Raw genomic sequence first — 11,808 nt, 5'->3', positions numbered from 1 at the left:
GGCCGCCACCTCGATCCCACCTCTTACCTAATACTTGTGAATCTCCAGCCCCTCAAGGCCAGGCTTCTGGAAGTCTCTTGGACAGGCCTGCAAGGGGAAGAGGCTGCCCTGGCTTTCTGTCTCACATGTGTGTGGCCTGATCCCGCTGATTCAAGGCCAGAGCAAACCCACAGTGAACTGAAAGCCTGTAGGGCTGGTTGCTCAAGGTCTTGGTGTGAAGCTGCACTGTTCACATTTAAGATGGTTCAGACCATTTCAGGAAGAGCCTGGTCAAATTTAGAAGATCTATTTCTCTCCTAGAACTAAGGCTAGGTTTTAAAAAAAAATACGTTATGGTTCTTAATTCTGTCGTTTAAAGAAATCACTCAAAACTGACAATGGCAGTCACAAAAAGACAAGCGCTGTATGATTCCACTTAGGTGAGGTCCCTAGAGTCATCAGATGCATGGGGACAGGAAGTAGGTGGTTACCTGGAGCTTGTTGGTGGGGGGAAGGGTGGGGAATAGGGAGTTAAACATTCAGTGGGTACAGAGTTTTGGTTTGTGAAGATCAGAGTTGTGGTGACATGATGATGTGGATATACTGAACTGTACACATTTTTTTAAAGAACTCTGCCTTTTTTTTTCTTTTTTTTTGGCTGCGTTGGGTCTTCGTTGCTGCGCACAGGTTTTCTCTAGTTGCGGCGAGTGGGGGCTACTCTTCATTGCAGGGCGTAGGCTTCTCATTGCGGTGGCTTCTCATGTTGCAAAACACAAGCTCTAGGCATGCGGGCTTCAGTAGTTGTGGCTCGCGGGCTCAGTAGTTGTGGCTCACGGGCTCTAGAGCGCAGGCTCAGTAGTTGTGGCGCACGGGCTTAGTTGCTCCGTGGCATGTGGGATCTTCCTGGACCAGGGCTCGAACCCGTGTCCCCTGCATTGGCAGGCGGATTCTTAACCTCTGCACCACCAGGGAAGCCCTGAACTGTACACTTAAAAATGGTTAAAAGGGTAAATTTTGTTGGGTATATTTTAACCACACACACAAAAATGCAACTAACCATGGAGGCCTGGCTGATATGGAAAACATCAAAACCTGCCATTGCCAACAGGCCTCCTTGACTTTTAAGTGTCTGGAGATCAGGGGTCCAGGAATCAGACTTCAATAACTCACCGTCTGGAGCACCGTCTGGGACAGAAAACTGGCTGTGACTTTGCTGATGTCACTCTCGCCTCCCATCTTACAAAGGACGTAGCCGTACAGGTTAGCGGCTTGGAGAGAAATCCCAGCTATCACAAGGGCCTGCGCTCAGACAAAGCAAATGTAATTCTCCTAAGAGCACGTATTGAAATATTCCTCCCAAAGCAAGTAGGAGTGGCTCCAGCCCACACCTGCTAGTAATAGCCAACCTCTATGGAGTGCTTACAAATACTCATGGACCGCTTTTAATCACCAGGAACCCGAGAGGTTGGGGCCGTTATTATCCCATTTTACAGGGAGAACATGGAAGCTCAGGGAAGCTAAAGTTGCCTGAGGTCGCAGAGCTGGAGCGAGGCTGAGCCGTGATCCAGACTCCAGAGCCCACACTTTTTTTTTTGCGGTACGCGGGCCTCTCACTGTTGTGGCCTCTCCCGTTGCGGAGCACAGGCTCCGGACGCGCAGGCTCAGCGGCCATGGCTCACGGGCCCAGCCGCTCCGCGGCATGTGGGATCTTCCCGGACCCGGGCACGAAACCATGTCCCCTGCATCGGCAGGCAGACTCTCAACCACTGCACCACCAGGGAAGCCCAGCCCACACTTTTTTATGCTGTTGCTCAGACTGTCCATAGATATTTTGTTTCCTCACTGAATGACTCAGATCATGGCAATGCAATATGATAACTCTGAAATAAAACTGCAGAACCCTGAGGCTAGCTTATTCCTACTGAGGAAGGGTTCCCTATCCAAGGTAGGACGTCATGCACTTTTTCTAAAAACTCCTCTCTCAGCAGCATTATTCAGAGCCAAAAGCTGGAAACAAATAACCATTGATTATCTCACTGATGGATAAATGGATAAACAAAATGTGGTCTAATACCGTGGAATAGTATTCATCCATAAAAAAGAAAGCAGCACTGACACCAGCTACAACAGAGATGAACCCTGAAAACAATACGAAGTGAAAGGGCTCAGTCACACAAGACTGCATATTATATGATTCTTTTACAGAAAATGTCCAGAATAGCCAAATCTATAGAAACAGAGAAATCAGTGGGTGGCAGGGGCGGGGGGGACACGTGTATGGGGAGGGTGATGGCTGAAGGGCTCAAGGTTTCCTTCCGGGGTGATGAAAATACCCTAAAACTGATTGTGGTGATGGTTGCACAACCCTGTGAATAGACTAGAAGCCCCTGAATTGTACACATTAATGGGTGCACGGCCTGGTATGTGAATTCTATCTCAAAGTTGTTTCGATTGATGGGTCGATCAATAGCAAAAACACGCTCCTGCAACCACCGGTTCTACACAGATGTTTCAAGCAAATGTTGCCTTACCAGCCACTTGAGCTTCAAGGAAAATAAGGAGCTAAAAAAGAACACGATCCAAATCATGGGGCAGATGATGAGGCCGAGCCAGAAGACCCGAGCTTCTGCCTCTGTGGCAGCCACGGTATTTGGAGAGACCTGTGGCGGGAAAGTGATTCGGTTTCAATACTAGCGAAAATGGTTGCAAAGGAGTGTGCTAGGATTTTTGTTCACGTCACACGTGCTTCTGCCACATGTGACTTTGAACGGAGCGCCAGCATCAGTGGGCTTTGTGTATGGCGGGGATCAGATCCCACAAAGCTCAAAAGGAACCCATGGGAACTTTCCACGGCCATTTTCCCGTTCTAGCTTGACACGTATTGGAGAATACCTTTCTGGCTTCAAAAATCCAGTGGCTTTTCCCATCTTCGTCGATCTGGTTCCACCAGCGAAGGCCCACCAGGAGTCGTCCGGTTACATTCTGAGGAAAATGGACAGAATGTCTCCAAGCAGGCCACGGGTCATTCATTGATGAATAAAAGTCACCATTTCATGCCAAACTTGCACCGTGAGAAGGAGGAGAGGGGAACTGAACTGTGGGGCTTTCTCAAAATCAGTTTTGAGGCCTCTAATTCTTAACTAAGCTTACCTTAAAAAGCAACCTAAATGTCCATCGACAGAAGAATGGACAAAGAAGATGTGGTACATATATAAAATGGAGTATTACCCAGCCATAAAAAAGAATGAAATAACGCCATTTGCAGCAACATGGATGGACCTAGAGATTTTCACACTGAGTGAAGTAACTCAGAAAGAGAAGGACAAATATCATATGATATTGCTTATATGTGGAATCTAAAAATGTGGTACAAATGAACTTATTAATGAAACAGAAATAGTCACAGATGTAGAAAAGAATCTTATGGTTACCAGTGGGGAAGGGGAGGGAGGGATAAATTGGGAGATTGGGATTGACATATACGCACTACTATATCTAAAATAGATAATTAATAAGGACCTACTGTATAGCACATGAACTCTACTCAATATTCTGTAATGACCTATATGGGAAAAGAATCTAAAAAAGAATGGATATATGTATATGTATAACTGTATAACTGACTCACTTTGCTGTACAGCAGAAAAGTAACACAACATTGTAAATCAACTATACTCCAATAAAAATTTTAAAAACAAAGTTTCACTCATGAAAAAAAGGACTCCCCAGACACACACACACACACACACATATATATTCATATTATATGGAATTTTAAAATATATTATTTATAATATTATGTCATATGTAAAATTTACAAAAAATCCAAAGCCCTATGGAGTTGTCACCCTCATATACTACATGTTTGCAAGCATGACAGAAGCCATTTATTCGACTAAGCAATGTATTTTTTTCTCTAACTTTAAGTGACAGTATTCAGCTTAGTATTCTTAAGTACACATCAGCAGTTTAAACCAAAGTGCCTCTGAGCCCAAATCAGCCACATGCATCAGAACTGTGAGCATCTGGAAACGCAGCCACGTGTTTCAGGAGCGAGGCTGTCACAGGTGAGGGGGCCTTACCTTCACAGACCAGAAGTCGAAGGACAGGAGGAGAAGCACGGTGACAAAACAGCCCACGAAGCTTCTGCTGAACCAGTCACAGCCCACATAGGTGATGGTGGCACTCACTCGGAAAAACAGGTGGAAAAACGTGGCCACCGGGTGCCTAGGGAAGAACCCAGAGCCCCCTCACTCCAGGGCCCAAAGGGCAGTGGCTGAACTCACTCTGCGGTTTCCGTGTCCCACGTGTTCCGCATACATTTAAACCCAAACTCTTTCAGGCTGCAGCGCTAACCTAGAAGGCTCGAAACAATCCTCATCACACCAGCATTTTTTCCCCACCCTCTTAAAGAATCCAGTACTTTCCCCTAATTTGACTCCAAATATCACCTGCCCTGTTTGCAAACGGGTCACCTTTGAAGTAAGCTGTGTCGGTGACAGTGATCACCACCTTCCTGCCTAGCAGCGACAGTGACCAATTCCCCAAAGGGAAATGCTGGGTTATTCCGCCAGTGACTGAACAGCGCGGCCATGTGCAGCCCACGGGTGCAGAAGCCTCACATCAGTGGGGGCCTCGTGTTCCTGATGGAGGGAAGCGAGCACGACATGCACAAGTCGGCGCCAACCCCCGGCCACTTGTGATGAGCTGCATTTCAACGCTGGAGCCAGAAAGCAGCTGTGCGCAAGGAGGAGGGGGTGGGGGAGGGATGGGCTGGGAGTTGGGGATTAGCAGATGCAAACTATTATATATAGGATGGATCAACAAGTCCTACTGTATAGCACAGGGAACAATATTCAATACCCTGTGATAAACAATAATGGAAAACAATATGAAAAAGAATGTATATAGGGACTTCCCTGGTGGTCCAGTGGTTAAGAATCTGCCTTCCAACGCAGAGGACACTGGTTCCATCCCTGGTTGGGGAACTAAGATCCCACATGCCACGGGGCAACTAAGCCCGTGTGCCTAACTACTGAGCCCTTGCGCCTCAACTAGAGAGAAGCCTGCGCACCACAACGAAGAGCCCGAGCACCGCAACTAAGACCCGATGCAGCCAAAAAATAAAAATAAAATAATACGAATTTTTAAAAATAATGTTTATATATGTATAACTGAGTCACTCTGCTGTACAGCAGTAATTAACAACGTTGTAAATCAACTATAATAAATTTTTTTTTAAAAAACTTCTATACAATTAAAAAGAAACTATCTTTAAAAAAATAAAAAGCAACCCTGTGAGCCCCATGACGGGTGGCAATACATTGCTGGGCGGGGAGGGCAGGCGACTCTACTCAGCAAACCTCACCTAGTAGTGCCAGATCCGATATCTTGACGGGAAGCCAGAAACACAGACTTTTCATGGGAAATCGGATTTTTACACAAAGGTCACTAATTATGTTAACAAAAATGCCACAGGCTGTGCTGCACACTGGCCTGTGAGCCTCCGGCTTGCCACATCAGGGGGAGCAAAGGTAGCCAGCAGGCCTGTGGGGGACAAGCCTGCTTGACCTTCCGAGAAGGAAGGTGGTCAGGGTAAGCACCCAGGAGGCTCCTATAGAACCGTGGGTTTCTGACGCCCAAGGGAGCGTCAGCTAAGATTCAGAGGCAGGATGTGTAATGACATCTGCATTTACTCCTCATGTTCTAAAGGAAGAAGGGGCTGTGCGGAACCCCAGCTGTCCTCCAGAACGTTCTCACCTGTGCCTTTCAGATGCTGAGCTCTCCTGGCGACCGTACCTGGCATTTAAGAATTAGACATGATCACGTAGCACTTCCAAACCTGGAATGTTCCAGAAGTTAAGACTCTTGGGAGTCTCTTATACCCTTTTCACCTTAAACCTTATTGAGGATCTTTCAACTAATTGTCTAAGTACAATTTTGCCCCCTTCACTCCAAGATAAATGAGTCCTTTTCCAATAACTGAACATCCTTCGAGGGCAGAGACCATGTTTTCAATAATTTTATATCCCCCAGAGCACCTGGCATTAAGATTCTCGGCAAATATTTGTTGTGTTGAACCTTATAATCCAGTCCCTTCAGGCTCACTGGGGACATCTGTCCTTTTTGGCACCAGAGACAGATTTCATGGAAGACAATGTTTCCGTGGACGAGGCGGGGGTGGGGTGTGCTGGGTGGGAGAATGGTTTGGGCGGTAATGTGAGTGATGGGGCGCGAGCGGCAGATGAAGCTTCGCTCGCTCACCTGTGGCTGTGCGGCCTGGTTCCTAACAGGCCACGGACTGGTACTGGTCTGTGGCCTGGGGGTTGGGGATCTCTGTTGTAGAACAATACAGACTTAAAAGGTTTACAAGAGACCCAAGTGTGCACTGATCCAGGGTGAAACCTGGAAGTTATGCATTCAAATAAATCCCCTGCCCACCCACTGGTTTTCTATTTTTGACTGTGGTTTCCTGAAATAAAATGCAAGAAAAATTCCACCTGTTGGAAGGTTCTGTTTATTTAGTTGGGTCCTGGTTGACTGTTTCCGTAACTTGAATGGAAGGTCTTATTATTGTTGTTCTTGCTGTTGTTATAATTATCCAAAGCAAGTAGAAAAGGATGCCCGTTGTACTTCCATTGTTTTGATCCTGTTTTACGCGGGTTGTTCTCTGGGCAACCCTCCAAACCCTCACTCTGTCCACCTCTGCAGTTTGCCCAGCCTGTGCCCCACCGCTAACGTGGATGTGGTCTCAGATCAGCTTTCTAGTTTGGAGAGTTTTGAAGGCCATGGCTTGAGCCTGCCCACCCTTCCCTGACATGGGGTCCTCCGTCCCCCCCAGCCTTTTCTCCTGCCACCTCCGCAGCCACGGAGCACACACGCGCCGACAGTCCCCTCCACCTCTCAATGCCACCAGCTTCCAACTCCCCCCTCCCAGGCATCCACCTGGTCACCCCCTTGAGAGGCAAACAGTACAGAGGTGCCTGACTGCCAGGGTCCAAATCCCGGCTCCAACCTAAGCTACGGAACCTCTCACCGCCTCAGTCTCCACTTCTGTAAAATGGGAATGCCCAGAGGAGCCACTGCCGAGGGTATTCGATTAAAAAGATCAAGTGAAGGTAGCAGGTATGTAATGCCTGAAACACCCACCATGCTCAGTCATTGTGAACAGCTGACAGTCTCACTGTCACTCAAAACCGTTCCAAGGAGCCAAACTGTAAAATTCCCCCTCTGACCACAACCTTCTCTCTCTCACTCCCCAGGGGCTGACTTTTCAACCGTGCAGGGATCCCCCAAGACTCCTGATCTCCCCATATTCCCCCAGCCCCTCCACTTTCACCAACGAAACTTCCTTATCCTCAACGTGAGTATTTTCTGGTCAGTATCCATCTCGCTCCCTCCACCCGCCAGGCAGAAGCCTGTTATCTCAAGAGGAGGAGGAGAGAATGACTGATGGAGAAAGGAGAAATGAGATCACCTAAGTCAAGGTGGGGAGGGTCTAGCTGGGCTTCTGTTTAAATTTAAATCCACTTTCACAGTTCTGGGCCCAGGACATGCCTTGTCCCCCACCTTGGAGGGAAACCCGGTAGGTTCTCATGGAATGTGCTTGAAAGTTACCCGAGAAGGCCTTAAAACGCACGCAACACTGCCCTGGACCCGGGACATGCAGATTCAGATCTGGAGTGGGGCCTGGACATGAACTTTGCGAAGGAAAAGCACTGTTCTACCCTGGATTCACAAACTCCAGCCCAAGGGCCAAATCTGGCCCACTTCCTATTTCTGTAAATAAAGTTTTATTAGAACGCAGCCACGCTCACTCAATTGCTGGCAAAGCCGAAAATATTTACCCAGAACTTGTGCCAATCCCTGCTCTGGATGGGCAAGAAGAACTTGGTGATAAAATTAGGCTCCATTCAAAACAAACCAAAATGAAGCAAACTGTCACTCACGGCCTCTTCTCTCCACCCGCACCCCCAAAAAATCCCCTTTCCAAAGCTGCAGGGTGGGAGCTGCCCGACTGGCAGAAACAATGGATTGTGCTAGAGGTCAGAGCAGTGTTCTCTCTGGGGATGGTAGAGGGCCAGCAACTGGGAAGGCGCACAAGGGGGCCGCCAATGCTGGAGGTGCTCCGCATCTTGACCTGTGTGGGCATGTGTATAAAAATTCATCCAGGGCTTCCCTGGTGGCGCAGTGGTTGAGAGTCCGCCTGCCGATGCAGGGGACACGGGTTCGTGCCCCGGTCCGGGAAGATCCCACATGCCGCGGAGCGGCTGGGCCCGTGAGCCATGGCCGCTGGGCCTGCGCGTCCGGAGCCTGTGCTCCGCAACGGGAGAGGCCACAGCAGTGAGAGGCCCGCGTACCGCAAAAAAAAAAAAAAAAAAAAAAAAAAAAAAAATTCATCCAACTGTGGATTTAGGATTAGTGCCCTTTCCTGTATGTATGCTACACCTCAATAAAAATTCTGATCGAAGCCATTGACCAAAGAAGAATCTCTGCAAGTCACCCTAAAATTTCTACACGAGCTACAGCCCAGCAACTGCACTCCTATTTACCCAAAGGAGTTGAAAACTTACATCCGCACAAAAACCAGCACACAGATGTTTCTAGCACCTTTAGTCATAGTTGCCCCAGATTGGAACCGACTAAGATGTCCTTCAATAGGTGAATGGATACATCATAGTACATCCACACAATGGACCGTTATTCAGCGCGAAAAAGTAATGAGCTCCCAAGCCATGAAAAGACATGGAGGAACCTTCATGCATATGACACCGTAAAAGAAGCCAGGCTGAAAAGACTACATACTGTATGATTCTAACTCTATGACATTTTGGAAAAGACTTAGCTATAGAGAGAGTAAAAAGGTCAGTGGTTGCCAGGGATTAGGGGAGAGGGAGGATGAATAATTGGAGCCCAGGGGATGTTTAGGGCAGTGAAACTAGTCTGTATGATACTGTATTATACATTTGTCAAAGCCTGTGGAAGGTACAATTCCAAGAGTGAACCCTGATGGAAACTATGGACTTTAGTTAATAATAATGTACTGGCTCATCATAACAAATGGATGACACGAATGCAAGATGTTCATAATAGGGGGAACTTTGTGGTGGGGAGGGGCTTATGGGAATTCTCTGTACTTTTTGCTCCGTTTTTCTGTAAACCTAAAACCGCTCTAAAAAATGGACACAGTTTGGGGGCGGTGCCCTGTCTAGACAGAGTAAAGTCGGTGGTGGGCGTGGGGAGGACTGCATCCCACAGGCACCCTACGCATCCCCCTTCCCACAAACTTCTAAAGCACGTTTGATTTGGGGCCGGGTGGGGGAAGGTTGATTTAATCCTCAATTCAGCAGTGATCTAATAGTCTCTTTGAAAGTTGCCCTTTATTGGTTTCAAATACTTTGAAGACTGACTTCCTCATCAGACGTCCTATTTTAAATTCTCTTTCAGACACTCTGCAAAGTCTTATGCTTTTCACTGTGGCAAAGGTCTGAGGAAAGATGGTATCTTTTCTCCTTGCTTCACTTTGCTACGAAAATAGCATCTGAGATGATGTCTAGAATTTGTTTCAAGATAATCCGGGGGTGGGGAGTGGATGGGGGTGAAGACGAAACAGGCTGGTCACGTGCTGATCATGACTGAGCAGGGCAAAGGGAATACCAGGGTCATTGTTCTCTGTACTTTTATGTAAATTTGAATTAAAAAATAGAACAACAAAGAAATGATCAGAGGCAGCCTCAACTTTGCATTGAGGCAAGACGCGTTTCAGAAAAAAACGAGCCCATTGATATTCTGGGGGCCATCTGTGGTCCAAATAAAAATAAATTCAGACCTAAAAATCCCCAGTTGAGTAATTGGCCATTACAGTTGAATGTGTGAGAAAATTCCAGAAAGCAGGTCCTTTCGTCTGGGCTTACCAGTCCCTATGCAAAAAAAAGGGCCACCACTCTCTGTGGAGTAAAAATGCCCACTCTGGCCCCTACCTGGACAGTGGGTACAGTGGAAGCCAGAGAACCCGGATCCACATTCATGCTCCATCCTTGCTGCACACATGGTCCTGGACAGGGCACTAAACCACTCAGAGCCTCAGTTTACTCATCTATAAAATGGGAGAGTTACATTTAACCTCAGACGTCCAAGGCTTCTGGGATGAAAGCTACCTACGATTCCAGAGCAGAGGGGGCCTCAGGTCACTGTGGTTAATATCACTCTATTTATTGTTTGATTCATTCACGGTCGAGATCTTTGAGAACAGGAGAGAAAGTGAGAAAAAGCCTCGGCAGGTGACGATCTTTTTGGATGTCTTCCGTTAGATGTTTTTCCCTGTTGTTGAAAAGAAGTACGATGCTGCTATTTATTTCTTCAGCCCCGACACCCACTTAGAGTCAGGTGGCTCTTCTGCTAACAGCAGCGTAACACCAGGAAGACGTGGGAGGAAGGGGACTCCGAGGTGTGACGGAGAGACGGCTAAGACCACATCTGCCCAGCCCTCGGCCCATCCACCTGCTCCCCACGTGCCCTGGAGCCTGTTAGAAATGCAGGATCAGCAGCCCCACCCCAGGCCCCCTGAGCCCGAATCTTCATGTTAACAAGACCCCAGGTGATCTGTATGCTCACTGCCATCCAGGAGCCCTCCTTTGTTCCATTTTCAAGATAAACTCAGTTCGGGGAACAAAGCAGGAAGGAAGGAAACCACACCCAAAAAAGCAGAGGAGCCTATGAGCCCTTCAGAAACCGTGTGGGCCTGGCTAACCCAGGGCGTGCGCCATGGGGGCGGGACTGTTCTCTAGAATGCTCCAGATGCAACAACAGCTCCGTCATCCTTCAGACTCCAACTTCTTGCTTCAAATGACAGCACATCCTCCTCCTCCCCCGACATCTGGGCCCGGGACGGGCAGGTTTAAGGCTGTTGGGATGTCTGAGCAGATGCTGATTGCTAAGTCCTCATAGCTTTGATTCAAAGGTCAGCACAATAGAGGTTTGAGTGTGGAAGCGAATAAAAGAACAGACGTCCCTCTGGGCACTAAGTCTTCCCTCTAGTTTCTGTTCTTTCTTTCTTTTTAGAGAGACACTCCAACTTTATTGGCTGGGTATGCGTGGCAGCAAAACGCCGGCAAAATGTCAGCGGGCCCCTGGCCGCTCGGCCCTGGATGGGCCCTGTGCAAGGACCCTCACCTCTCCCCTGGGGGCACCCAGGCCAATTCCCCTACCTCCACCCCAGCTACTGCTCACTGCCCCCTGCTGCTGCTGCTGGAACCACGGGCCAAATTCCTTAAAGACCCAGAGTTTTCAGAAGAAATGGGAAAACAAAAGAGCTGAAAACAAGCCTTCAAACAAAAACGTGTACACGCATGTCCACGGCAGCCACATTCACCATCACCGAAAGGTGGAAACCACCCAAATGTCCATCAGCGGACAAGCAGATGAGCAAAATGTGGCCTGTCCACGCAATGGGACGTCACTCAGCCATAAAAAGGAATGAAGCACAGATACCTGCTACAATGTGGGCGAACCTTGAAAACCTTAGGCTCAGGGAAAGAAGCCAGACACGAAAGCACAGATACTGTATGACTCCACTTAACCTAAGCTACCCAGAAAAGGCAAATTCATAGAGACAGAAAGTAGAACAGAGGCTCCTGGGGGCTGGCGGGAGGAGGAAATGGGGAGTGATTGCTCCATGGACACAAGCTCTCAGTTTAGGGTGACGAAGCGGTTCTAGAGATGGATGGTGGTGACGGTGACACAACAGCGTGAATGGACTTATTGCCACTGAGTTGAAAATGGTTAAAATGGTAGATTTTTTTGCTATGTACGTTTGACCACAACTTAAAA

At 47.9% G+C, this 11,808-nt stretch overlaps 1 protein-coding gene across 1 annotated transcript in view; it reads right to left on the bottom strand.

Moving 5' to 3' along the window:
* Positions 1-27: 27 nt before the first annotated feature.
* Positions 28-11,808, bottom strand: part of TVP23A (trans-golgi network vesicle protein 23 homolog A) — a 32,172-nt gene continuing 20,391 nt past the window's right edge. The window contains exons 4-8 of the mRNA XM_033840168.1: positions 4,062-4,206; positions 2,872-2,961; positions 2,511-2,639; positions 1,150-1,278; positions 28-87 (exon numbers count right to left, since the gene is read on the bottom strand). Of these exons, the coding sequence (XP_033696059.1) occupies positions 28-87; positions 1,150-1,278; positions 2,511-2,639; positions 2,872-2,961; positions 4,062-4,206 (553 nt within the window). The remainder of the gene's footprint in view (positions 88-1,149; positions 1,279-2,510; positions 2,640-2,871; positions 2,962-4,061; positions 4,207-11,808) is intronic.

The sequence above is a fragment of the Tursiops truncatus genome, chromosome 15 (assembly GCF_011762595.2).
Source record: "Tursiops truncatus isolate mTurTru1 chromosome 15, mTurTru1.mat.Y, whole genome shotgun sequence".
Taxonomy (NCBI): domain Eukaryota; kingdom Metazoa; phylum Chordata; class Mammalia; order Artiodactyla; family Delphinidae; genus Tursiops; species Tursiops truncatus.
Note: the sequence above shows the minus strand (reverse complement) of the source record. Positions and strands in the feature narration are given on the sequence as shown.